General features: G+C 54.7%; 2 protein-coding genes and 5 non-coding genes across 12 annotated transcripts; 1 reads left to right on the forward strand and 6 right to left on the reverse strand.

Annotated features, from left to right (window-relative positions):
* Nucleotides 1-426: 426 nt before the first annotated feature.
* TRNAP-UGG lies at nt 427-498 on the reverse strand. Its single transcript has one exon. It is a non-coding gene; the product is annotated as a tRNA-Pro (tRNA).
* A 1,125-nt stretch (nt 499-1,623) lies between these two features.
* TRNAK-CUU lies at nt 1,624-1,696 on the forward strand. Its single transcript has one exon. It is a non-coding gene; the product is annotated as a tRNA-Lys (tRNA).
* Nucleotides 1,697-3,823: 2,127 nt separating this feature from the next.
* LOC123389738 lies at nt 3,824-4,015 on the reverse strand. The gene has a single exon (XR_006604393.1). It is a non-coding gene; the product is annotated as a U2 spliceosomal RNA (small nuclear RNA).
* Nucleotides 4,016-10,879: 6,864 nt separating this feature from the next.
* Nucleotides 10,880-10,952, reverse strand: TRNAR-CCU. The gene has a single exon. It is a non-coding gene; the product is annotated as a tRNA-Arg (tRNA).
* Nucleotides 10,953-11,884: 932 nt separating this feature from the next.
* On the reverse strand, nt 11,885-18,220 carry LOC101691116 (caspase-14). Of its 3 annotated transcripts, XM_004750576.3 has the most exons (11): nt 18,088-18,220; nt 17,862-18,002; nt 17,562-17,757; nt 17,376-17,464; nt 16,331-16,438; nt 16,026-16,193; nt 15,267-15,489; nt 14,840-14,956; nt 14,354-14,428; nt 13,956-14,062; nt 11,892-13,452 (listed from the first exon to the last, which is right to left on the reverse strand). In XM_004750576.3, the coding sequence occupies exons 1-11, from the start codon at nt 18,160-18,162 to the stop codon at nt 13,309-13,311; spliced, it is 1,443 nt and encodes a 480-aa protein (XP_004750633.1). In that variant the 5' UTR covers nt 18,163-18,220; the 3' UTR covers nt 11,892-13,308. The 3 variants fall into 3 exon arrangements, with proteins under 3 accessions (XP_044927969.1, XP_012910518.1, XP_004750633.1); XM_045072034.1 differs by lacking the exon at nt 17,376-17,464 and having other exon boundaries at nt 11,885-13,452; nt 16,026-16,189; XM_013055064.2 differs by lacking the exon at nt 16,331-16,438 and having other exon boundaries at nt 11,890-13,452.
* Nucleotides 12,421-12,493, reverse strand: TRNAR-CCG. Its single transcript has one exon. It is a non-coding gene; the product is annotated as a tRNA-Arg (tRNA).
* An 875-nt stretch (nt 18,221-19,095) lies between the features above and the next one.
* Nucleotides 19,096-24,607, reverse strand: ZNF213 (zinc finger protein 213). Of its 4 annotated transcripts, XM_045072030.1 has the most exons (7): nt 24,270-24,607; nt 23,443-23,955; nt 22,636-22,759; nt 22,384-22,556; nt 22,063-22,186; nt 20,437-21,066; nt 19,096-19,304 (listed from the first exon to the last, which is right to left on the reverse strand). In XM_045072030.1, the coding sequence occupies exons 2-7, from the start codon at nt 23,839-23,841 to the stop codon at nt 19,099-19,101; spliced, it is 1,656 nt and encodes a 551-aa protein (XP_044927965.1). In that variant the 5' UTR covers nt 23,842-23,955; nt 24,270-24,607; the 3' UTR covers nt 19,096-19,098. The 4 variants fall into 4 exon arrangements, with proteins under 4 accessions (XP_044927965.1, XP_044927967.1, XP_044927966.1 ...); XM_045072032.1 differs by lacking the exon at nt 19,096-19,304 and having other exon boundaries at nt 19,441-21,012; nt 24,270-24,606; XM_045072031.1 differs by lacking the exon at nt 19,096-19,304 and having other exon boundaries at nt 19,441-21,066; nt 24,270-24,605.
* Nucleotides 24,608-26,572: the final 1,965 nt, after the last annotated feature.

Consider the following 26,572-nt stretch of genomic DNA (forward strand, 5'->3'; position numbering starts at 1 on the left):
CTCAACCCATCTTTTCAATGGCTCATCTGCTGGGCCCGCCATCCCTGAATAAAGCCTCTTGAAACACAGCGTGGCTGGGGCGCCTATGGGGTGCCCTAGTCGTTCATGGCCCCAAAACTAAGACCAAATCTCTCCCCATGCCCAATTTCCACTGTGGTTTCCTTCCTTCCCTTATCTGTGGAAGGGCTTTCTGGTAGCCCCTCCAGAAGGAAAAAGATGTATGCAAACGACCTTTTAATACCACAAAGAAAAAAAAAAAAGTGCCGAGAGGAAGTTGGGTCGTTATCCCTGAGGATGGGACTCCCTGGTGCTTGCACAGTCCCGCACACAGACCAGATCTCCTGCTCTCGGAGAAGCAGACTAGCCTGTGGTGGACCCAAGTTTCCTCTTGCCCAGGACCTGCCGCGTGACACCGTTCCAAAAGACGGGCTCGTCCGGGATTTGAACCCGGGACCTCTCGCACCCAAAGCGAGAATCATACCCCTAGACCAACGAGCCACGTTGGCGTAGCTTTCCTGACGTTTGTCCTTGGAGGCTTGTGCCCTGGCCTCAGGGCATTCCCCTAGTTCTACGAGTCCTGGCTTCTTGATCCCTTGGGAAGGTGCGCGGAGAGAGGTTTCGGTTTCGATTCCAGAAGAGGAAGGAGTGCAATGCAGCCAGAACCTGGGGGGAGAGAGAGCGCGCAGCCGGTCCCACCCTAGACCTTCAGGCCCCCTCCCCACTCCGCCCCCCACCCCCACAACGATGGCCCCGCCTTCGCCGAAGGCTACCCAGCGCCGAACAATCAGAGGCGGCGGCGGCAGATGACCCTGCGGAGTCTGTGTGGCCCGGGTGAACAGGGAGGTCTCTCATGGTGGACCCCAGCCCAAAAATTTCACCCAACGTGGGATACAGTCCCGGAGCCTGAGAATGAATCTCTGCTGCCTTCCAACCGGCCAGCCTAGCCCAGTCGAGCCTCCAAGTCGGGGAAGGACTTCAGGGCTCCTGTCCTCGCTAGAGCCCTCCCCTGCCCCCCAACCCCAGACCCGGGCTTGACCCCAGAAGCTCCTAGCAACTTTGGAACCCCGATGCAGCGGTCAGAACTGGGATCAAGGCTCACTTCTTCCCAAACGGGCAGCTGCCCCAACGCTCCAGACTTTTACTCTCCCATCTTCTCTTTCCTCTTGCGCTAACAAGGGGTCCAGCACCGACTTGGGGAGGAGGGTTTTCCCGGCTTGTCCCGACAGCAAGCCCCTGGAGTCCTTCGGATTCGCTTCTTGCTGCCCACTAAAAAGGGGGACAGCTGGAAACCCACGGATCGCCTGTGACTGGAACCTGGCACCTCTCACATCCTAGTAGAGGATCACACCACGTTCCTTACTGGCCAGCCCCCGTGACGCTCAGCCTCATGCCCTCACCCCACACCCGGCTCCCCTGAGCCGCTGGGCCACGCAGACACACCGACAGTACAGCACAGCACGGCGCACAGTGGCCTGCCCTCGCTCCTTGCGGAAAGGAACTCGAATTCAGCGTTGTGCCGGGGAGGGAGCACGCAGAGGCTCCAGGACCTGTCCTTAACAGGCTCAGAACAGCAAAGTTCCTCAGTTTGCCTGGAAGCCTGTCGCGGTGGAAAGCCTCGCATCTGCCCGGCTAGCTCAGTCGGTAGAGCATGAGACTCTTAATCTCAGGGTCGTGGGTTCGAGCCCCACGTTGGGCGTGGCTTTTTATCCTGATAGCCCTACAACTAAACAGGGGACTGGTTCTACCCCTTACTAAGAGGAACCTGTCCCAGTCCAGGAAGGCCAGGATTCTGGGCAACTTGCTTCCGCTGTTCAGATTCCATTATATGTAATTTTTAATTTTACAGAAGTTGAAATTTATGTGAAAGTTCCAGGTACAGTACACACAACAGTCAGAAGCCTCTCTGAGGAGTTCCCCTTCAAGTAACTTCCTTGAAGTTGGCAATCTGGTCAGGCACTAAGCAGCCCAACCCAAGAATATCACCCAACATAGGGCTCAAACCCACAGCTTAAGGGGTTAAGTCCACTCGAACCCACTACTTAACGGGGTTAAGTCTCAGCTCTGTGGGCTGAGGGAGAGCTACAGATAAACAGCATAGAGTGGATTTTCAGCTAAAGGTGGAACCTCATCAACTCTGGCCCTGACTGGGGGCCCACATGGGGCCCCATCTGTAATGGGGGTACTCCCTCTTCCTGACCCTGGTCTTCTCCAGTAGTGCGCCCCCTGCCCAGGCTTCCCTCGCTGGTGGACAGAGAAGCGGCAGTCCAGCCCTGTCCCAACTCCTCTCCTCTTTCTGAAGTAAAAATTAGAAATCATGGGATACTCTGAGGACAGGTTAGTGTGTCCACTTGTTGAGAAGCAAGCAGAGAGGGAACTGTGGGTTTCTTTCTGTGGAAGGATATGAGAGTCCAAAGGCTTAGCTGCCCAGATCCTGAGGCTGTTCAACAGCCGTGAGTCAGGATGTCGGGTCCTCAGAGTAATGTTGGTTTCCAGGGGTCCATTCCTCCGGCCACTTCTGCTGCTCTGGCACCCAGCCTCTCTAGGTCCTGCTGCATCCCAGAAAACCCACGCTTCCATGCAGGTGAGGAAGTGGGCTAGGGATTGAGGAGACATGTGCCAGGTGCCTCTTGGTGGCTGGGCCAGGGCACCCTACCCATCCAAAAGAGATTGTATTTGGGACACCTGGGTGGCTCACTCCATCAAGCGAATGACTCTTGGTTTCGGCTCAGGCTGTAATCTCAGGGTTAGGAGATGGAAGCCCCACAGTGGGCTCTGTGCTTAGCATGGAATCTGCTTGGGACTCTCTCTCCCTCTCCCTCTGCCCCTCCTCACTGCTCACTCTCCCTCAGGCTCTCTCTTTCTCTCAAATAAATAAAGAGAGAGACTGTATTTTTCAGAGTTCTCTGGGGAAACAGAACATAAAAAGATAGAAAAGACAGAGATCTATCTGGATTGATTTTTTTAAAAGATTTTATTTATTTATTTATTTATTTGACAGAGAGATCACAAGTAAGCAGAGAGGCAGGCAGAGAGAGAGAGAGGAGGAAGCAGGCTCCCTGCCAAGCAGAGAGCCCAACTTGGAGCTCGATTCCAGGACCCTGAGACCATGACCTGAGCTGAAGGCAGAGGCCCAACCCACTGAACCACCCAGGTGCCCCTGGATTGATTTTTAAAGAACTGGATCACAGGTTGACAGCTGGAAGTTCCAGCAAAAGAAGATACTGCAGTCTTTTTTTTTTTTTAATTTTTAAAAAGATTTTATTTATTTATTTGACAGACAGAGATCACAAGTAGGCAGAGAGGAAGGCAGAGAGAGAGAGAGAGAGAGAGGGAAGCAGGCTTCCTGTGGAGCAGGGAGCCCGATGTGGGGCTTGATCCCAGGACCCTGAGACCACGACCCGAGCCAAAGGCAGCAGCCCAAACCACTGAGCCACCCAGGCGCCCCGATACTGCAGTCTTGAGTTAGAATGCCTCAGAGGTAGCATTCCTTCCTCCTGAGGGAGCCTAGTCTTGGCTCCCAAGACCTTCAACTGATTGGACAAGGCCCACCTTCATTGCGGAAGGTCATCTGCTTCACCAAGTCTACTGATCTAAATGTTAGTTGCATCTTGTGCTCACTTCGGCAGCACATATACTAAAATGTTAGTTGCATCTAAAAAAAAAAATTACCTTTACAGCAACACCTAGACTTGTGTTTGACCAAACATTTGGGCACCACAGCCTGGCCAAGGTGACATAAATTAACCATCATGGGGTCCTACCGAGTGCTAGGCTTCTTTCTTTTTTTTTTTTCTCCCAAATTTTTTATTTACTACTTTAGTGGGGAGGGTGCACCATTCCTGGAGATACTGCAATACCAGGTGAATGCGTGGAGTGGATCAGAGCAAGCTCCTATTCCAACTCCTTACTCCAAAATTCCATTTAATATATTGTCCTCGGATAGAGGATGTATCAGATATTAAACTGATAAGAACAGATACTACACTTGATCTTAGCCAAAAGGTAGAGAAGTGATTACTAGGCTTCTTTCTTAATAATAGGGGATGCAAGGTACACAGGCTTATCTTCTACTTTGGATATGTCACAGTACCTGCCGGATCAGAGAACATCACTCCCAAGCTTCTCAAAGATGCTGGTGCATCCCCTCCACTGGGCATGTATTATTCCCTTGGTAAATGGCATTGCTTCCAGGCACTGCCAAGACACACAAATAGCAGTGGGTGTTTGCTCTGATGGTGCCGGCCACTAGCATGCCTGTATCTCTGTCCCTTCTGATTCTTTTCTCCACCGTTCGCCACGGTATTTCTGGCAACTCTACTTCATTTCGGGAAGCCAAGCGGGCTGTGTATTAAAACCAGTTGGAGGGATGCTTGCTGGGGTTTTAAGGTCTATGCCAAGGAAGAGTCCCATAGAGATCATCTGTCCCTTTTCCAGCTCCCAACCCTGATCCAGGATGGGTTACTGCTGATGCGTTACCCAGGTACTATGGCGCTGGGTTTAGAGTACCCCTCCTTCTGAGCAGTGGCTGGACTTTCTCAGTTGTGATGGGACCCGTGTTTAGCCCAGGGGCCTGGAGAAGGAGTAGAATCCTGAAGAGATGAAACATTGTCTTGTAAGCATTGGCTTCATCTGAGGTTTCTCCCAGCCTTGAGGCAGAAGGGGTGGAAGCCTAGGTCTCCATCCATCAGCCCACCTAGACCCATTCCAAGTCTCTGGGTCCCACTTCTTCCCTCTCAGCACCCTGACATTGGCAATCTGCCAATGGTGAGAATTCAGCTTTTTCTCAGCATCAGCTCTTTTTACACCGAAGCCCCAAGCCTGGTCTTCAGCTTCATTGGCCCTTCAGGTGAAGGACACGTGGGCTGCTTTCCAGGCTGCCAGAGTGCTCAGAATTGATCATCAGTCAACACAACCATGTCATTCTTTTGTCTCAGTGCATTCAAGATGCTCTCCAACAGCCTAACCAAGGAGGTGAGGGACCGGTATTCTGCAAACTATGAAACATTGAGGAAAGAAACCAAAGACAATGCAAAGAAATGTAAAGACACTTCATGTTCATGGATTAGAAGAGTGAAAATTGTTAAAATGTCTATACTGTCCAAAGAAATCTACACATTTAAGGTAAACCCTGTCAGGATACCAACAGCATTTTTCACAGAATGGGAAAAAGAGAAATCTAAAATTTGTATGGAACCATCAGAGACTCTGAATAGCCAGAGAAATCTTTTTTTTTTTTTTTAAGATTTCATGTATTCACCTAGAAAGAGTGCATAAGTGGGGAGGAGGGGCAGAGGGAGAGGAAAGGAAAGAATCTGCAGCAGACCCCACAAGGAGCACAGAGCCCTATGCAGAGCTTGACCTGAGCTGAAATCAAGTCAGATGACTGAGCCACCCAGGCAGCCAGCTCTAGCCAAAGCAATATTGAAAAAGAAAAGCAAAGCTGGAGGCATCAAAGTTCCTGACATTACAAAGTTGTAGTAACCAAAACAGTATGGTACAGGCACAAAAACAGACACATAGATCAGGAAACAGAAAACCCAGAAATAAATCCACAATTAAAATATTTATTTACTTAACTAATCTCTACCCCCAAGGTGGGGCTCAACCTCATGACTCCAAGATCAAGTGTTCCATGCTTTTCTGAACCAGCCAGGTACCCCAAATAAATCCACAATTATATGGTCAATTAACCTTTGACAAAGTAGGAAAGAATGTCCAATGCAAAAAAAGACCCTCTGTTCAACAAATGGTGCTGGGAAAATCAGACAGCTACAAGCAAAAGAATGAAACGGACAACTTCCTTACACCATACACAACGATAAATTCAAAATGTTTTACAGACCTAAATATGAGACATGAAACCATAAAACTCTTAGAGGAGAACACAGGCAGTAATTTCTCTGACATCAGCTGTAGCAACTTCTGGCTAGACACATCTCCAGAGGCAAGAGGAAAAAAAAAACCATGGAGACTACATCAAAATAAAAACTTCTGCGCAGTAAAGTTAATGATGAGCAAAAACCTAAAAGGTAAGCTATGGAATGGGAGAAGATATTTGTAAATGACATATTTGATAAAGGGTTAGCATCCAAAATATATGAAGAACTTATAAAACTCCTGACTCCAAAAAAGGCATAATCCAACTGAAAAATGAGCACGTGGGACCTGGCTGGCTCAGTCCATGGAGCATGTGACCCTTGATCTCAGAGTTGTGAAATTCACACCCCGCTTGGATGTAGAGATTACTTAAAAAAAAAAATCTTTTAAAAACATTTTTAAAAAATTAAAAAATAGGCACGAACAGACACTTCTCCAAAGAAGATATCCAGATGGCCAACAGACATGAAAAAATGCTCATCGTCACTCATCATCAGAGAAGTGCAAATCAAAACTATAATGTGATATCATCTCACACCTGTCAGAATGGCTAAAGTCAACAAAAGAAGAAACAGCACGTGTTGGCGAGGATGCAGAGAAAGAGGAACCCTCATGCACTGTTGATAGGAAAGCAAACTGCTGCAGCCACCCTACAAGCCAGTACAGACCTTCCTCAAAGTCAAAAATAATTACCTTTTGACCCAACAATTGCGCTGAGTATTTATCCAACCAACATAAGCACAAAAATTCAGGGATTCATGTACCCTGATGTTTATAGCAGAATTTTCTACAACAGCCAAATTATGGAAGCAGCCCAAGTGTCCCTCAACTGATGAGGATTAAAAAGATGTGGTATGTGTAGCTATAAAAAGCGGAATATTACTCAGCCCCGGTAAAGAAAGCAAGCTTGCCGTTTGCAACGGCACAGGTGGAGCCCGGGAGTATAATACTAAGCAAGATAAGTCAGCCCGAGAAAGACGAATGCCACATGAGTTCACACGTATGTGGAATTTAAGAAACAAAACAAACAAGCAAAGGGAGAGTAGAGGAGAGAGACAAATCAAGAAGCCGCCTCTTAACCACAGAGAACAAACGGCTGGTTGCTGTCGGAAGTGCCCAGTCACTACACTGTACACCTGACTCTAATGTCACACTATGTTAACTAAATGGAATTAAAATTAAAACTTAAAAAAAAAAAAGATACAAGGCAGCAGCCGCATCATTCCCCCGGGCCTTACCGGGCCCACTGTGTCGCTCAGGTGCCCGGAGCCGCGGGACAAGCGCAGCTCGTCTCCCAGCGCCTCCGGTCTATCCGCAGCCACCGCGGGCGAGGATCGGAATAGAGGCCGCGTTGAGGCGCCCCAGCCTTTCTCAAAACCCTCCCCGGCTCGGGGGTGTGTGGTCTTCCGTGCCAGGCGGCCAGCAGGGGACTCAACCTCAGAACCTCATCCGGGGAGTCTGGTTCCAACAGCTGAGGCAACAGCTCTCCCGGGGGCAAGCCTGAGGCGGGGAGCTGGACCGGAGCGCGCTCACGAAGCGGCTGGAAGGAAGGGGCGCGGTCGGCGAGGCAGGGCAGGGGTGCAAGTTATCACACTCTTCTCTCCCTGCTTCCTGCTCACCCTTCTAGACCCTACTGGGTGCCACTCTGCTTGGCCAGCGGACCCGCGTTAGGTTTTGCAGACGGGAGGCCTCGACTGAGCGGCTGGAGGACGAAGGGACGCGCCGCTTCCGGTTTCCTGTTCCCGCCAAGCCGCGCCCCGCCCCCCTTATCCCGGAAGTAACCTCTTGCTCCAGGAACAGCAGCTGAACCCAGCGAGATCTCCCAACCCACACAGAATCCGCCTCATCACGGCTCCTGAGAGGCTCCGGCGGGAGCCGCCTGCGGGGGGACCCTCCTCGGAACTCAGTGACACCCAGGCTAGCCGCGCCGCACTCTTTCTCCGAAATCTGCTCCCAAGCTCCTCGAGGCCCTCTGCAAGCTTCTGACGTTTCATGACCACAACCTCTCCCCTTGGCCCGCGGCTCTGCAGGTCGGAGCCCCTTTCTGTGGTACCTTTCTGCCTCCTCCACTGCCTCGGGGGCCACTCTTTGTACCTCGTTAACCATTGTTTTTCCAATAGTCTGTTAAAATCAGGGATGGCTCTTCTTTCGCCCACCCCAGCTTGATAGCACTGACAAAACCCCTACATATTGAGGGTGTTCAATGTAGTTGTTTTGTATCCGTATACATTGTGGACTGATCCCCACAATCAAGCTAATGAACACACCCATCAAGTCACGTGGTTACTCCAGATCTACCCCCTTAGCAAATTTCAAGCCCACCATACAGTATTACTCACTCTCATCACCATGCTGCAAATTAGGTTCCCGCAATTCATTCCTCTTACATCTGAAAGTTTGTATCCTTTGACAAACCTTCTCTGGTTCCCCCAACACCCACGGATGGGTTTGCTGCCTGGACCTTGGTTTGGTGAGAAGTTTGAAAGCAGCCAAGCTCCTTGCCGGGGGAAATGGGATGCCAGTCACTAATGGCACACGGTGGCATCATAATCAACCAAGTGATATATGGCTTGGTTGATTATGATGAAACAGTGCCCGGAAGGACCATGTGGCTGCTGTCCTTAAGTGCTGTGGCAGCAAAGGTGATTATGAGGACTGTGGCCTGGAAGGGATTCTTTTGGGGGCCACTGGTTTGTTCACCGAAAGGAAATGGCAAGACCAGGTCTTTAAAGTTTCAGCCTAAGTCATGTTCAGAAGCCCAGGGACATTACATGATTGGCATGAAATAATCTTATAGCTGTGGGGCTGATATTGCTAAAGATCAAACCCATCATTGAAATGTACGTGTTGTGGAACAACATTGGAAGTTGAGTTCACAGCCTCAGGAAATCTTTCATGTGAAAGAAATGGCCCTGATTATGAAGGAGTTGGGCCAAAGACGTGGAGACCTCTGGGTGGGCTCAAACAAAGTTGACCTGGGTTTCCTTGTCAGCAAAATCAGTTTGGAATCAGGAGAGGAGGCCTCCCATGTTTCAATGTCCTATAATAATCTTACCCAGAGCACTTGTCTTCCAAGGGGATGGCAGTGCTCCACAAAGCCCACACCAACCACCCTTGTTAACACTGGCCCCATGTGGCCCCATGACTACAGCCAGATCAGCATGCGGAGGAAATAGCTTATTCAACCAAAGAATTGCACGTGGTGCTCATTTATGCCAGCAGAGACCCAGGAAATACATGTGGGAAGGAACCTAAGGTCATTGGAGTAAGGAGGATGAGATACGATTGTTCATCTGGTGTTTATTGACCTGGGAGCACTTTCCAGAATGCCTATACTTAACATGTTATTTTGTGCAATTGAATGTGGTTCTGCCATGTTTCTGGGTTGGTTGGCTAAGCATTGAACTCATTGGTAGCCTATAATGAGACTGAGATGTGAGAACGTCCCTGGCACCGAGTAGAGAAAGGAAGCCAAAGACTTAGATGGGGATGCTGGAGCAGATCTAGCACACATGATGCGGACACCCACCACCCACTGACATCACCCAGAAGACATACCTTTCAAGAAGGCATGTAGAAACATTGGCAAGGGAAGCACCAGCATCCTCGGATAGCTCTGCAGTCCCCAGTCTCCTCCCACGGTGGTGGGAGACATGAGATGATGTTGTTGATTGCAGGGGGAATAACGGGTTTCCAGATATTTGGGAAAGTGGGAGAAGTAAGGCCAAAGCTGGAGGAACAGAAGAGTCTCACTTGTGGTTTTTGAAGGCAAAAGGGAACTATATTTTATGAAGCAGAAAAAGACAATTATCATATAATCTCATTGATATGAGGACGTTGAGAGGCAGTGGGAGGTCATGGGGATAGGGAGGGAAAAAAACAAGACAAGATGGGATCAGAAGGGAGACAAACCATAAGAGCTTCTTAATCTCATGAAACAAACTGAGGGCTGCTAGGGGATGGTGGGGTAGGGAGAGAGTGGCTGGATGATAGACATTGGGGAGTGTATGTGCTATGGTGAGTGCTGTGAAATGTGTAAGCCTGATGATTCACAGACCTGTACCCCCGGAGGAAATAATACATTATATGTTAATTTTAAAAAGAGAACTATTTTTGTATATGTATATGGCAAAGCTCCAGTGGTCTTCCCTTCCATGAACATGTGGTATAGGAGGTTTCTGATTTTACTCTACACCATGTGCAGAAGTTGGGAGATTTCTATCTCCAGGATGAAGACAGGGATTGCATGGATGAAAAAAAGAGGAGACTTTATTATGGACTACTCCAGACATGCACTAAAGCAGAGAAATAGTTTAAGGGGTCCTCATCCCCCAGCTTAAGCCATTAGCAACTTACGCCATTAGCAACCATTACCTTGTTTTGTCTATACCTCCAAGCAACCCATTGTATTTTCCCTAGCTTTATGGACAGATAATTGACAAATAAAAATGATATATACTGAAGGTGCACAATGTGATGATTTGATACACACATAGGTTTGTGAAATATTTACCACTGTTAACACTACCGTCCTTCACATAGCTACCTTTTCTGCGTGTGTGCTGAGAACCTTTCAGATCTCATCTGAAAGCAACTTGCAAGTATACGTTACCGTATTTATAACTATTGTCAGCACTCAGCCGGTGTTTTAAAGAAAAACAGTTGTCATATAATTTAATCTCCAAATAATTGCCTTGGGTCTGTTTATAAAAGAACTTTTAAAAATATATAGAACCACTATAAAATTAATACACCTGGAAAAATGAACAATTATTCCTTTATATCATCAAGTAGAATGGATGGTTATTTTTAAAAGGTAAATGATGCAAGTATTCCTTTCTGAAAGCTGGAAACGTGCACCCCTTATTAGAAAATAAAGACAACCAATTTAGTAGTTCAGGACTAGGACTGGGCAACTTCAAGCACCTTTAATTTGGTTTCCTCCACTGCACAAGCATTTCACTTTTTCCCCTTTGGAGGGAGTCTAAAACTTAACCCTTTGTACCCCGGGTGGGACTCGAACCCACAATCCCTGGCTTAGGAGGCCAATGCCTTATCCATTAGGCCACCGGGGCCGACAATGGATACCTTGCAATGGTCCTACACCAGTCTCTCTGATACCTTCCCGTTGTTCCCACTGGTTACACACAGATTCCTCTGCCCCTCTCCGGCCCTTCAACACCTGCATTCGGCCCGCAGCTAAAGCACCTGGCCGGCGGCTAAAGCATCTCCGGATCGCAGAGAGACCGCGCATGCGCAGACGGAGCCCAAAGAACAGGCCACAGGTGTCGCTCAGTTCGTTGGACTAGGGTGTGAGCCTCGCTTAGGGTAAGAGAAGCCTGGGGATCAAATCCTGGGCGAGCACTTTCCTCTCCTTCTGGGAGACTCCGGGTCCGGTCATAACTATTAGCAAGAAGGAGTTGCCTGTGCAAAATGTGGGAGAGGAGAGAAGAGGGGTACCAGCCCTCCTCCCTACACTGCCCCGTAGAAAGGAGGTGTTACCTGTCCAGGTCTCCGCGGTTTTCAACAGATCCCAGTGGCCCGAGGTCTTTGCCCTGGCGCCCTTCGCAATGGCTCTCCTCGGACTAGCTGCGTCGGTGGAGTAGGAGATTCTCACGGTCAGAGAACCCAGCGTTAGCTTTCCCACCAGAGGACAGGTGTTCTTTCCCATCTCCAAAATGTTCACCATAATGAATTTCAAACCGCTGAAGCATCACAGAAACGATAAAGTAACACCCCCACAGGACCCCAGGTCACCTGTGCCTACCTTCCCGAATGAGGTCTCCGGCTGCCACTGCCCTGGCGGTCACCTGGTGGGAGGAGGTTACATCACCTAGGTTACCTGGCTTAACCAGAATCCCTTGGAGAGAAGTCGGGTCCGCAGGTAAAGACATTTTTTTTCCAGGTACAATGATGACCCAATCCTGGGCATATTCTTTAGGTTTAAACTTTTACATATATATGCACACAAACCATTTAGGTACACTATCATTGTAAGAAATCGGAATAATTTGTTAGATTTTTTAAAACATTTTTTATTGTGGTAAAAAATATATATATTTAATGTTAAATTGGCCAATTAAACCGTTTTTAAGTGTACAATTCAGTGGCATCAGTTATATGCACAATATCATCCAACCGTCACTATTTCCAAAACTTTTCATCACAAGAACCTATTGTATGTTGTATGTTGAAACGCACCTGTCCTCTGACCTTGGGACCACCCCCCCCACCTCATCCCCGCAACAATCCAACAACCCTTCTGTCACAGCTCTAGTCGGCTGAACTATATTGACCTCGTTTGAGGTTCCCGGACTCGATGCGGGCCCCGCAGCACCCTCGAGTCGAGGGAGGTGCAGACCAGACCCTAAGCTCCCGAGCTCCACGCGTGCTGGAACTCTGGAGCTCGGCGGTTTTCCGGGTGCTGCAGGGTGGGGCGCCGCGAGGAGGGGGGCACAGCGCAAACATTTTCAGGTTCCGCGGAGAGTGCAGTTCGGACCAAGGGAAAATTTTAAGTCAAGGGAGGAAAAACAAGCACTGCAGCGACCACGAAGGGACTCGAACCCTCAATCTTCTGATCCGGAATCAGACGCCTTATCCATTAGGCCACGCGGCCCCACCGATTACATTTCCCCAGCTTCTCTCATAAAGCTGGTCCAGGCGCCTGTGTAGTGCACCACAATGCGCATGCTCCTACCAGCGAGGAGCTCCGCCCCTCGGGCCCTCTGTGGGTGGGGCTGCAAACTGTGGGCCCGGCCACGCAAACCAAACGAGGCCTGGCAGCTCGGCGAGGACCGCCCTAACGAACTGTAGCACGAGTTCGAGCCCCGGTGAGGGGGCAGGCTCCCGCCCTAACCCGCGCGTTGGGAGCTCTTCCCCTACGTGGCTCCGGAGCGCGTTGGGTCAGAGACTGCCCACTGCTCCCTGTGCAGTCCCCGCGCTTCCCGCATCACAGCACCGGTCAGCCTGCTGTGCTCTGTCCAGTCCTGTGGTCCCAGCCCGGGCTCCGACCAGCGTGAAAGCCGAGACCTCATCTCCTGCATTCCCACGGCCCCAGCGTGGGGCGCCTGTGGAGTGCGCAAGCTGGGACAGCGACGTGGGCCCCGGCTGTCCTCTCTCCGAACCTCCAGCCCAGCCTAGCCCGGGCCGGGTTCCTCGGTCCCCGCGCCCGTGGGAAGGCCCAGACCCCCACCCCCGCTCCCAGGAGCATAGGTGCACCCTTACGGGGTGCCAGTCACGTGGCATGCGTTCTCTCACTGGGTCACCTCCCCGAGGGCAGGCACTGTTCACGAGCACTGCGATCACCCACAGACCTTTACTGCAGTCCCCCCACCTCCGCGCCCCGCGCCCGCACTGCTGCGCCCATTTACACAAGAGGAACCAGGACAGGGGATGGAGTCAGCGGCGGCGCTGGGCCGTAGCCCCCAGTGGTCAGCACCCCCGGAACGGCAGCGGGCACAGTCCCGCCTGCAGGCAGAGCCGGCGCCTCAGCGAGCTGCGGATCTCCAGGCAGGCCTTGCGGCGCCTCTGGCCATCCGGACCCAGTACTTCCAGTTCACACACCCGGCGGTTGACCTGCGAAGACCCCACTCAGCCTGTACCCAGGACTGCCAGGTCCCTGGGCACCCAGCCTGGAGCCCCGTGGATGAGAAGGCCTAAAATTTCAAGCGCTACCTTGCCATTGTGGGCCCTCAGGGGGCCTCAGAGGCTTAACCATGAGCCCTCTGCTCCTGGCAGATGTGCCCCGCACACAGCAAGAAGGGCTCCCCACCCAGCTGGCTCCCCCACCCTCCACTTGCTCTCGGTCTGAGGGGCTTCGGTTCCCTGCAAGCCTGTGAAATTATTATTATGCCACCCACTCTTTATACTATAAAGCCTGCAGCCCCACAGCCTCTGCTGGTTCACCCTGTTCCTGACCGCAACCCCCAAGGGCCCTGCCAGGTGCGCAACTGCCTTCTCCAGTGGGCCCTGGCCTGGCTCACCCACAGGGTGAATGGGAGGTGATCAGAACACCAGGGCTGGGGAGAAGGATGAATCCAGCCCCTTTCCCCAGGTCTCTGCCCCTAACCCCAACACACCTCAGTCAGCAGCTCCAGGAGCTCTCCCCCGGGGTAAGCTCTGAGGACCTCCACCAGAGTCTGGATAAAGTCCGAGCCCTTCTCATCATCCCGATAGGCTACACAGCCTAGGCCAGAGGACCCGGGTCAGAGCATCAGGCTTGGGCCCCACCTGCTGCTCTTTGTTGGCTGAAACAGGGGTGGGGAGGAGTGCAAACAGACAGGACCCCAGGGGTCAGGCAAGGGAATGGTCCCAAAGAGCAGGAACTTCTGGCTTCTGGAACAACTTGGTGCTTGATATTCATGGAGTGAATATACAATTTGACCCTGTCCAGCCGTGGCCCCCCTAAAGCCACCCCAGGCATCTAGCCAGGACGCAGGGCCCCATGTAGTGGGCTTTCCCCATGCAGCAGGCTTACCCTCTGCAGCTGCGTAGACCATCAGGATGTCTGCTTGGTCAGAGCTCCCTGGAGTGGGGCCCCCGGAGGACCTGCCTGGAAGAGGGAGCAACGCACTGACCCAGCCTCCTGGGACTCTCTCAGCCCCAGAGGTCCCCCCAGCCCTGCCTCACGGGCACACGGGGAAGTCAGGAGAATTAGCCCAGGGTGGAAAAGGCAAATCAGAACTCAAATCTCAACACCACCACTGAAAGAACTCAAGTCTCTCAGCTCTGCCACCTACGAGTGTGGGACCTTAGGAAAGCTGTCTCACCTTCCTGCCTCCAGGGTTGTTTTGAGGCTTAAGGAAGGGCAGAAGCCCTCAATTTTCAGTGGCCCTTGCGGTTTCGGAAGGTTTTCCTTCCCATCCTCTTGGCAAGACCCTGATCAGAGCCCTGGAGAGGCACACCAGACAGCCCTCCCACCAGCCCTGGCCAAGCCTGGGCTCCAGCAGGAAGCCACGCCCACCTTGGGCATCAGCATAGATCTGGAGGATGTCGGCATGTGAGGGGGTGGTTGGTGATGCCTGCAGCCAGCGCCGGAACCAGGGGAGAGCTGTGGGCCCCACACCGGCGTCCCTCTGCCCTGGAAGGGAGCGGGGATATACAGATTCTTTGGCTCAGCAGATACCTGGGGTGCCCCCAGGGGTCCAAGCCCATCCCCCAGAAATCCAGGGCAGGCCTGCCAGGCTGCAAGGACCCAAAGGATGGAAATGCATGTGCTGAGGGTAAAGTGCTCAAATTCATAGACTTGACTTCTAGAAGAGGCTAGGAGGTGGGGCAGTGCACGTGAAGCTCCCATGATGAGGCCTCCTGGAGAAGGTGGACAGCAAGTCCTGGGAGGCGGGGACCTGGCCTGGCCTTCAGCAGGGAGAGGATGGGCAGGCCCCACTCACCTCCACGGCAAGCCTGAAGCAGGAAGATCTTGGGGCAGCCCCACAGGGCCCTGCAGCGGCTCAGCTCCTGCACCAGTGCCTCTGGCTGGACCTCCTGCCCGTCAGCCCCCAGCAGCTGGCCCTGTGGCCCCCCATGGGCCATGAGGGCCACAAGGGCACAGCTCACCGGGACCCTGCGGGCATCTAGGCCCTCTCGGAACTGGGCCATCTCCTCCTGGAAAGCCTGGAGTGGGGACAAGATGGAGGCCTGGGCCCAGGCTTTGTCCTCCCCAGTGCCTGGTGGCCCTCCAGGGAGGCTTGTCCAGTCCCTGCCCACCCTACTTCCCACCTCCTACCAGCCTCAGGCCCACAGAGAAAGTCCTTTTTCTAACACACACTCCCCCACACACTGCAAACCTGGCATGGCCTAATTGGGAGAATCATGTGGTCTAGCCTCTTGCAGCTGAGTCTTTGGCCAGGGCAGGGAAAATGCTCCACAAAGGAAAGAAGCATGAGGGGAGAGCAATGAGCTGACAGGTGTCTGGGAAGGAAGCTGAGACCCTCGAAGGAAAAGCTGGAGGGTCCTGCTGGGGCCTGGAGCAGAGGAGTGGAGAAACAGCGGGGGACGCAGCCGGAGCCCAGGAGGCAAGCTCCCCACACATGCAGCTGGAAGGATGGAAGCCAGAGCTGCTGAGAAGCCCTGCAGAGAGTCACTTGGGTCCTGGGGTGGAGGGGGGAGCTTCCTTCAGAGCCCTACCAGAGCTCTGGCCTTCACCTCACCTGGGCCGTAGGGTCTGTCCTTAGGGTGGTCTTGAAGTTCAGGGCCTGACACAGGCCTCCCAGTGCCTCCACATCATGCTGGGCCCCGGGCCGGCCACGGATCACGGACAGCAGGAGGGCGGCTCTGGTCCCAGACAGTTCATAGTGAGTGCTGAGGCTGGGTTCTGGCTACAGACAAGTTAAGGAGCATTCAGAGTGGTCTGAGAACCTCCCAGCTCCTCACATCCCCCCATCTCAGGTCTCGCCGAGCCTCTGTCCTGCTCACATCTGCTGTCACATCATTCACCCTACCACGTGCCCCTCACCTGGGGCTCCCAGGGTTCCACATCCCCCAGGCACAGTGCGCCCCTCAAGGAGCTCCGGAGGACTGGGCAGTAAGAGGCCTCTGACTCTTTGGCTGTCCTGTAGAAGACCTGGGGGGACCAGAGAACCCATAGGGGGCTGCTCCATGGGGGCTCAGTTTGGGGAGGGAACAGGGCACTGGCTTCAGGGAACAACCTGCCTAGCTTGTGGCTACCGCAGTCTCTTTGGGGTCCCCTGCCAAAATGGAGGAAGGACACAGACAAAAGAATGGGAGAGCATGAAGGGGATGTCCTAGTTCATGTTCAATATCATGGGCATCCCTGGACATGGATGTCTTTAAGTGGATCCTGGCCATGCCATTAACCACACCACGCCCCACCTCAGGGATCACTGTGTGCAGAGCTGGGGCACTTCCTAGAGCAGGCTGGGGCCTGTCTGGGAAGGTTCGCAGGGTAGCTACTGCCTGGGGAGGACACCAGGCTGGGGAAAGCTGTGGAGTGGAGCCTGGGCCCACCCTTCACCTCCAGGGTCACCAGCGGCCACCCAAGTGCCCAGTGAGACTGTTGGGGCTCCAGCCCAGACCAGTACGGGATCATTCACCACTCTGGCTTCTAGGGACCTGCAGTCTGACAGACAGTCACCGTCTGTCTGTGTAAGTATGAACAGGGCTGGGTAGAAGCAGAGGCGCAGACTCGAGGAAATCAAGGAAGGGTATCAGTGACAGCCTGGTAGGGAACGTGTGAGGCTGGCTGGGACAACAGGAGGGCAAGCCAGAGGGAGTGACATGGGCAAAGGTGTGAGCTGAGAAGCGGCTGGGAGTGTCAGGAATCCTGAGTAGGCTGTGAGCAGGGGCATGGGTGGGGCAGGAGGCAAGGGCTCAAGAATGATACCACATGCATAGACGATAAAGATTCAACTGTAAAACAAATGGGGGTGGGTGGGTGTGAATGACTCGAACCGCCAAGCAGGGTCAGGAGAGCACAGCAGAGCCTGGGGAAGTGATTGGCACAGACCCCCTCCCAGGGATTCCCCATCTGGAGCCCCTACCTCCGTCAGCAGCTGCAGCAGAGACCAGTGAGGAAATCGGCCACAGAGCTGGCTCAGGCCAGTGAGGAAGGCTCCGGGCTCAGGGGCAGCTGGGTGTTGAAATGGTACATGGGCCTGGAGGGCCTGCCCACCCCCACCCCTACTTTGTGCCGTCCCAAAACCGGTGTCCCTGCCCAGCCCACTCACCCCCAGGAGTCGTCGAGAGCAGCAGGAAAACTTTGGGGCAGCCCCACAGGGCCCTGCAGCGGTTCAGCTCCCAGACCAGCTGCTGGGGCTGCCTCAGCTGCCCACGAGGGGCCACCAAGGCCACGAGGGCACAGCCCACAGGGCCCCCAAGGGCATCCAGCTGCTCCCGGAACCCAGCCAGCTCCCCGAGGAAGCCCTAGGACAAGAGCAAAAGCTGAGCCTGAGTCCGGGGAGGCCACAGGGTGGGCCTAGGGGTGGGTGCTGGGATGAGGGTGAGGTCAGAGGCGGGTGAGGACTCACCTGGAGGGAGGCCTCCCTCTTCTGGCAGCTCTCAAAGCCCAGGCTCCGGAACACGCCCTCCAGGACAGCAACAGTGGAGTCTAACACCCCAGGGCTGCTGAGTATCAGAGCCACCCTGGGACCCTGCAGGCCATACTTCCCCTGGGAAAGCAAGGGCAGAGTTGGGCTGAGGCAGGGCTCAGCTGAAAGCCAGGAATGGGCTGGGCCAGGCAGTGCCTCCCACTACCTTTCTTTCCAGACTCTGTCTAGCATCTGCCATCTGGGAGGCCACCTGCAGGGTCCCAGCCACCAGGAAGGCCATGGGGGCTGGGTGGGGGCTTCCTCTGAGCACCAAGCGTACTCCCTGCCCCTGGTGCCGATGCCCCAGATCCCAGAACTTGTCCTTTCCCTGAGCCCTGTCCTATCAGCTCTGTTTATGAGCTGAGCTGGACTCTGCTCCTTCCCTGGAGCCCTAGGCCATAGGCCCCACTGTCTCAGTCCCTGTACTGTTCTCTGGCTCCCGTGGGCTACTTCCTGGCTGGCATTGGCACACCCCCACCTGAGCCAGGAGCCTATGCCCAATCCTATTCTTAGCTCTTGGCCCACCGCCTATCTGATCCTGTTACACAGGAGTGTCTCCCTTCCGAGCAAGCTACCAGCACCGAGAAGTCCACACGCAGCTCTCACCGGCCCCCTCACTCCTGCACACCACCCACGCCACCAGCACATGTGCACACGGCAGCCTTGAGCACAAGGGTATGGGGAGAGGTAGCGCATGCTGTATCACACGCAGAAACCCCCACTGGAGTCATCTATCCACAGCGGTGCCCCAGGTGCCTCATCTGGGAAGTTCGGTCCATCACAGCGAGCTCAAGATGAAGCAAGTGTTAAATGGGGGACTGGCTGAGGAAGGGCCCTGGGGCGGGAGAGGCTGGCGCACAGACTAGGGGACGGAACGTTCTGTCGCTGTCTACCCCCACCACCCTTCAGGCGGCCTGCCAAGGCTACTACCAGGCCACCTGGGAAGGGCTCTGTGGGGGCAGGAGGCCCCCTGACCATGCACCCACCAGTTCTGCACAGGCTCCAGGCGGGGGCAGGGGGAGTGCTCAGCAGGGGATGGGTCAAATGTCAAGTTCTGGGTGGGGAATAGGGCCCATTCTGACAGCCATCCTCTCCAGCTAAGGGATCTGAGCATCGGGACCCGCTTGGAGTACTGAATCCCCCTGAACAGCCAGAGCCACCGTGCTGCCCGCCCCAGTCACCTCGCACCCAAGCCTGTTTCTTCAGACTGCCATTGAGAAGAAAGGGAGCAGCCCGGTGAAGACCTGCTCAGCTCTCCTGTTGTCCTGCCGGGGTGGCGAGGGGTGTCACCAGCTGTCCCATCCTGAGCTGCCCCCGGTCCTCGGCTGACACAAGCTGATGAGAGTTCTGAGACTCCCGCCGGTACTTTGGGGCCCAGACAACCTGGAAGCCAAGAATGGGTCTCCACCAGGCAACCACCCCACGCCAGGGCCACTGGCACCCCCAAACCAGGAGCTGGACAGGTGTGAATTCCGGGACCCCCGCCCAGCAACCACAGAAAGAACAGATCAGCCTAGAGAAAGATTCCATTATTTATTCAATGTCCTCTGCTGCCTGCCCTTTGGAGACCAGCAGAGCCGAGCTCCTTCAGAGAGCCTGTGGTGGGTCCCTGCTGTCACCTATCTGCAGACACTGTGGCCTGCAGCACGGAATGCAGTGCTTAGGGAGTCAGCGACTGAGCGCTAACAGAGTGCTAGTGTTAAGTATCACGAACCCCACACCTCTGGTGGGGGGGGGGCGCCGGGGGCAGCCAGCCTCCAGCAGCCCTGTCCTTGGTCTTCAGTGTGGGCCTCCCATCCCTGGAGCTGCCACCACCCTCACCAGACTGGCCTGGGAGTGCGCTCAGGGACTCGCTTGGGGGCAAGTAGGCTAAGAGCAGAGGCAGCCAGTTTCCTTTCAGGACCCAGCGGTCACGGCCTAGAAATGGGAGGGGATGTGGCTGGAAAGCCCCCTGTGGCCATACCCAAGACCCAGATCCTCCCCAGGATAGGCTGTCCCTCCCAGAGCCCAGCAGCATCCCACAGGTCATGGCCTGTCCTCCACACCCAGTGCAAGGCACAGCTTAGAAGGGCAGAGGGCCAGGCCCACAGACTCAGCCAACAGGGCAGGGAACAAAGAGCCACGCGGGCCAGCAAGGCTGGGGGGGGGGGTGGTAGGGCAGTGCGGAGGACCCCAGGCCCTGCCCCAGTCCTCACACTTCCCTGACAGCACAGCCTGTCTCCCACGCAGAGGCCACGGGCAAGGAATGTGCTGCGGCCCCAGGAAGGAAGAAGGGAAATGGCCATGAGGTACGGGGGGGTGGGGGGCAGGCCCTAGGGCAGGGCAGGCAGCCCAGATGGAGGCCCAGGAGGGCTGCAGTGCCTGTTTCACCCTCAGGAGACCCGCCCCACGCCGGCCCTCGCCAGCCCTCAACCCACAGGCTGGGCCATCTTGGCGTGCAGGCTCTGGTGGGCGATGAGGTGGGCGCGCTGCTTGAAGCTCTTGTCGCACTCGCCGCAGCCGAAGGGCCGCTCACCGGTGTGCACGCGCCGGTGGTCCAGCAGGTAGGAGCGCAGTGAGAAGCTCTTGCCGCACTCGCTGCAGCCGAAGGGCTTCTCCCCCGTGTGGATGCGCTGGTGGTCGGCCAGGTAGGCGCTGCGGCTGAAGCTCTTGCCGCACTGGGAGCAGGAGAAGGGCTTCTGGCCCGTGTGCACGCCCTGGTGGCGCAGCAGGTCCGACGAGCTGCGGAAGCTCTTCTCGCACGCCTGGCATTTGTGCGGCTTCTCGCCGGTGTGTGTGCGCTGGTGGCGCGCCAGGTCCGAGCCCCAGCGGAAGCGCTTGCCGCACTGGCCGCAGCTGTGCGGCTTCTCGGCCGCCAGGTCCCGCAGCTGCCGCCGCCGCGCGGGCGGCCGCCCCCTGCGCGCCCCCACCGCGCGGCCCAGGGGCGCCCCCGGCCGGGCCTTGCCCTCCCAAGCCTCGGCTTCCTTGGGGCTCCAGGACGCAGTCACGTCGCCATGGCCGGTGCCACGGCCACCGTCTCCGGCCTGGCCCCCCGGTGCCATCACTGACTCCTCCAGCCCGGGTTGCTCCCTGTGGCTCCGGAGCCCCAAACCTGCAAGCCGAGAGGGGGCGGCCTCTTCAGTTCCACTGGGTTCTGGCACCAGAGCTGGGGCGAGGCAGAAACAGGACTCAGGTCCAGAAAGCCCTGGGCTGCACAGACCCCAGCCTCAGTTTCCTTGCCATAAAATAGGGACATGACAAAACGGCCACAGAGAAACACTTCTGAGGCGGAGGCAAGGGGATCCAGTCGGCCGATCCTGCCTGTATAGATGCCTACTAATCACACGCCCAACCTCCCACAGCCATATCCACACTGGCACCCCACATCCCATGCTCTGAACCTTGGCTATTCAAGCGCTGAAACAATAAATTCAGGTAATTTATAAATTACCCAAACCCTCAGTATTTCTTACCAGAAACTGAGAAGCCACATGGGTTCCGCCTAGGTGGCTACTCACATTCCACAAGCTCTTATCCCCTAAACTCAACAACAGATTTGCACAGAGAATGATCCTAGCCCGTCCGCTGGGTCATGAGGATTCCACGAGATAAGCCCCAAACAGGGGTCAGAAAGGCTCTAGCGGGGACAGGAGCTGCAGGAGGGCGGCCTCCGAAGAGCAGGGCCCAGGCCTTGGCACATGGACGCTCAGTGCTCCTACTGTCAGCCCCTCTTCGTGGGCTGTCGTAAGGACAGTCCCGGCTCAGTCCCTTCAGTGTCCATTGACCTCTCTGAGATCCCTTGTCTGTGACCCACGACCACACTTCTGTGCAGCAGGTGGTGAGAATCACAGGAAAATGCCCAAATGAGAGCTCGGCACAGTGCTGACTCGGGGCGAGCACCCACCATATGGAAACACACACTCACAGGCCGAGAAAAATGAACACTGACACGAAGGGAAAATCACCCAGGGCTCTTGAAAAGACCCAGCGAAAGCCACTTTCCAGCCAGCTAAGGAGGAGGTAGGAAGACTGAGGATTCCAACAGGAACATTTGCGGGTGTATGGCCTGCCCGCCCCCACCCTCTGTCACCGGGACACAGCTGCTACTTCTAGTTCAGAGGAGCCAAGGACCCCAAGGGTCCAGTCTGCACCCACTGCTTACCCAGAGCAACATTCCGGGAGTTCTCTCGCTTTATGTCCCAAAAGAGTTCCCTCTGAGCAGGGTCCAGAGAGCCCCATTCTTCCCGGGAGAAATAGAAGGGAATGTCTCCAAATGTCACAGGTCCCTTGAATAAGATCAAAAACAGAAACAAAAACAAACCATCTGGCTCAGAACTAGCACTCTGGAGCACCCCTGGGGATGGGGGACAGGATGAGTCCAAGCAAAGAGCTGGGAGAGGCCTTAATGAAAAGACAAGGTCCATTTTAGGGACTCAAGATGGCACCGAGGGCCTCAGAGGGGACAAACAGACTGGTAACTCACGTGGGCCTCAGAGGCAAAGCAGGTGTCGGCTGTCTCTCTGGTTCTCCCTTCTTTAAGAGCGGGAAGCTGGGCTGAAGAAGAACAGAGGCTCACAGACGCCAGCCCCGGCCAGGAGTGAGATCTCACATGTGTACATGCACACGCATCCCTAGGCTTTCTGGAACAGAAATACCCTTCCTGCTACCCTCAGCACAAGGCTCGGGAAGGAGCCAGGCCCCTGCCCAGCAATGTGGGGCCTACAAGCTTACTTACCACCACAGCTGTGCTGCTCCCAAGGTGCAGGAGGCCAGCTTCGCGCCCCCACCTTCATGCGAAGCCCCCTGGCCTGGGGTCCCTGGACTGTAGCCTCGGGTTCCACCTCCTCTGAGGGCACTTCCTGTGCGGGGACCACAACATGCTCATCAGCACCGAGACCGGACGGGGGAGACAGAGCTTAATCCCTGGGAAGGAGACACAGGACACGTCCCTCAGGACGTGGGGAAGGAGATCCACATGGGGTCCCAGAAAAATCCAGAGAAGGTGACACCAGGCAGTGCTGTGTGCCCAATCAAGCACAAGGCAAGAAGAGCTCCCCAAGGCCAAATCACAGAGCCCCTGAGTACGGGGTTGTGAGGGCAGACCTCCACACCCACGGCGGAACACCACACCCCAGCCACTCATTAGCACCTTCCCCAAGGTCAAGAATCCAACACCCCTCAGAGAGCAGAGTTCACACAGACAGCTGCTTTCTCATACCCACTCTGCTGCTCTCATTACACATGACTATATCCCCAAGGCCTGGACTACAGCAGAACATTGTATTTGTAGAACCAGCGTGGAGCTCAAACTGCCTTCCTGGAGCATGCCCCCTTTGGTCCTACTGGGACCACCCTCCAAAGCCACTAAAAAGAAACCAGATTCATTTGGACAGTGTCTTTCAGAAAGGCAACACCTGTATGACATGCTCCTGTTGCTGCTTCCTCTGGCTCTGCATCACCACCACCCCTGGAGGACTTGTTTCTACGGAGATGGCCACTGCTCTGTAGCCAGGTGCCAGCCAGGTGCAGAGGGGCCCCTTACCTGCGGCCATGCTTTCACTGGCTGCTTCTGCAGGACCTCCACCAAGGCAACGGCCTCCTCTCCACTCCCTGGACACCGATCTCGGACCCAGCCCTGGACGCCTCCAGGCAGCACGCTCAGGAACTGCTCCAGTACCAGCAGCTCCAAGATCTGCTCCTTGGTGCGCAGCTCTGGCCGCAGCCAGCGGCAGCAGAGCTCCCAGAGCTGGCTGAAGGCCTCATGGGGCCCGCCCACATCCCTATAGCAAAAGTGCCGAAAGCGCTGGCGACAGGCCTCAGAATCCCTGCTATCTTCTTGCTGGGCAGAGTCCTGCTCCCAGGAGGAATCTTCCACCTTGACAATCAGCAGCCCCTCTCCCTCCCCAGGGGCCTCATCCTGAGGCTCTGGGGGTGCTGCCATTCCTCTGGTCTAAAGCTCAGGACTGGCTGGCCTCAACCTGGGCCTGGGAGCCTGCCCTTCAGTCTCCCAGAGGGATCCCCTGTGGCAGCCGGGTGGGCATCTGGACAGGTACTCCTGGGAAAAGAGCAAAATGCAGGGGTCAGGCGGGGAATACATGAGCAAACACCAGCCAGCCTGCTCCTGTCCTCTCCTGGCTCTGAAGTCTTCTTTAGGCCTCGCTCATGTGATTCTGTGCTACCAACACATGTCTACAGCCCCTTATCCTCAGCTTTGAGATCCAAAACTCCCAGGTGTTCACTACCTGGCCTACTGATGTGACCACATTCATAATCTCCACTTATCTCCCTCAAGGTAAATGTTCGTATAGCTTACAGCAAAAATATTTATGTATCTCTTCAGCCTGTAAATATTTGCTAAGTTGTACTTACCATGTGTTTCTGTCTCACATTGGATGACTGAGTATTGCTGTAGGTTCCTCTGGTGGGGTTGCTTGATATACCATGTGTGCTAGATTACCTTCCTCGAATCTGAAAACTTCTGAATTCCAAGACATCTTGGCCCTGGGGTGTCGGCAAAGAGCTCACAGACACCAGGCTAAGCTATTTATCCACAGGTACATACGAATGAATGACACATATTTATACCTTCCATACTTCTTACAATAGCCCTGAAAAGTATGTATTTTGAAATTCTCCTCAATTGCTCTTTTGTTTCAACAACAACAACAACAACAACAAAAAAGTGACACAGAGGGCGCCTGGGTGGCTCAGTGGGTTAAGCCGCTGCCTTCGGCTTGGGTCATGATCCCAGGGTCCTGGGATCGAGTCCCACATCGGGCTCTCTGCTCAGCGGGGAGCCTGCTTCCCTCTCTCACTCTGCCTTCCACTCTGCCTACTTGTGATCTCTCTCTGACAAATAAATAAATAAAATCTTTAAAAAAAAAAAAAGTGACACAGAGTGTTATAATAAAATGCGGGGGATTTCAACAACACAGAAACATAAAATAGGAGCTCCCTTCCAAGGGCAGTTGCACCTCCCTCCCATTAACAGTATGACATGTGACCTCCTGGACTTTTCCCTGTCCATTTACTGGAAATGTATCCATAGGAACGGGGAAAACCAAGTGGTTTTGTGTGCTTACAGAAACGAGGTCTTACTGCTCGTACTATTTTGTATCTTGCTTTTCCCACCTAACAATGCTTCTTCATCAGCCGCTCTGGTTGATTCCAAAGTGTGAATGCGCTCTAGGTTCTTACCCAAGAGAGGCACCCAGCTTGTTTCCAGTCCTTCTCTACTACACACTAAGCACTTTATTTACTTTATTCTCCTACTCCTCACAACACCCCTGAAAAGTACGCGCTCCATTCTCATCCTCCAGTGACCGAGAAGAAGGCTGCGCTCGGAGAGGGCCCGGGACTCACCAGGGTCGCTCGGCAGGACGCGGCGGGCGGGAACGTGGACCCGCCGGAGCCCGGCGCTCCGACCCCAGCAACCTCGCCAGCGCGCCGCTGAGAGGCGACGGGCGGGCAAGGCGGGCGCAGGCAACCCCACCCCCGGCGCTTCCTAGCAGCGCGCGCCCCCTTCGGCCTCTGTCTCGAGGCGCCGGCCCCTGCTACCCGTAGCCCTGCGCTCTACCTCGGAGCCCCGCAGCCCCCGTCGCCGGGCCCGCCCCCAGGATACACACCGCCCACAACTGTCCAGGGGTTCTTAGTTCCGTCTCCAGGTTCTTGCGCCGGAAGTTCGCGCGAGGCTCGCCGGGAAACCACACAGTGCATGCGCCGCAAGAAGCACTCGAACTACACGCCCCCAAAAGCCCTTCACCCATTGAGTCCGCCTTCTTCCTGACGGATAGCCAATGAACGAGGAGAATTCCCAGAGTTGGCCAATCAGGAGGTAGCAGCGCCCACCTAATGCCCGCGAGCTGAGATCAGCTTCTAAACTCGTTTTTTCCTATTTCTCTACCCTACCCCGGTCGGTGAAAGGCGAAAAGGGAAAGCCATGGCTGGTCTGGTGGGCCGAAACGGCATCTGGCCCAGCCACGAGTTGAATGCGCGCGGCTCGGCTCCGGGGTACTCCTTTCCAGCCTCTTGGGTCCCGTCCTCGCCGAAGTCGTTAGCTGCGCCTAGCGGGGCGTGGAGCTTCTTGGGAAATGCAGTCCCCCGAAGGACGCGGAGCCTCCTGCGGCGATCTTCCCACCCGAGCTTCGGCGGGGGTGTTGTGGCAGTACGCCGCACGCAGTCACCCTGATCCCGGGGAGCCCCCCGGTCGCCCGCCAGCAGCTTCGTCTGCGGGGCGGTGGGGGAGCTCTGGGTTCTCCTTCCCATGCATTTGTACCTGCTCCCACACTCTTCTCTACCTGGAGATCTAAGGCTGTATTTCTATATAAGGCTATCTTATTTATACCTATCTATATATAGATATATACAAGGCTATATATATCTGTATTTCAGGAAATACATATTTCCTGAAATATAAAGCGATGTCTTTTGATTTGATTATGCAAGTACGGAATTAAGTACGGAAAATTTATCTGTATCCACAAAACTAGCACCCTCGATCTGCTCAAATGTCGCTCCCTCCAACTGGCTTTCCCTAAGCCTATGTGAACAGCCTCCTGCCATGCTTCTGCCCTACCTTATTTTTCTCTTTTAGCACTACCTGACATACTTGTGTAATATTTGTCCCCCAATACTGGGCTATAAACTCCGTGAGGTCAGCGTTTTCACTGCCC

Source organism: Mustela putorius, unplaced genomic scaffold (genome assembly GCF_011764305.1).
Source record: "Mustela putorius furo isolate JIRA1106 unplaced genomic scaffold, ASM1176430v1.1 tig00004007_pilon_pilon_pilon, whole genome shotgun sequence".
Taxonomy (NCBI): domain Eukaryota; kingdom Metazoa; phylum Chordata; class Mammalia; order Carnivora; family Mustelidae; genus Mustela; species Mustela putorius.

Excerpts from the sequence above, each read along its gene's own strand:
- ZNF213 (XM_045072030.1), bottom strand. The coding sequence starts at position 23,841 with ATGGCAGCACCCCCAGAGCCTCAGGATGAGGCCCCTGGGGAGGGAGAG. Across the intron at positions 22,557-22,635 it reads GGAGCAGCACAGCTGTGGTG|GGTATTTCTGTTCCAGAAAG; the intron begins GTAAGTAAGCTT and ends GGTAGCAGGAAG. Across the intron at positions 22,187-22,383 it reads GCTTTGCCTCTGAGGCCCAC|GGACCTGTGACATTTGGAGA; the intron begins GTGAGTTACCAG and ends ATCTTATTCAAG.
- LOC101691116 (XM_004750576.3), bottom strand. The coding sequence starts at position 18,162 with ATGGCCTTCCTGGTGGCTGGGACCCTGCAGGTGGCCTCCCAGATGGCA. Across the intron at positions 17,758-17,861 it reads AGAGGGAGGCCTCCCTCCAG|GGCTTCCTCGGGGAGCTGGC; the intron begins GTGAGTCCTCAC and ends CTCTTGTCCTAG. Across the intron at positions 14,429-14,839 it reads GATCTATGCTGATGCCCAAG|GCAGGTCCTCCGGGGGCCCC; the intron begins GTGGGCGTGGCT and ends TCCCTCTTCCAG.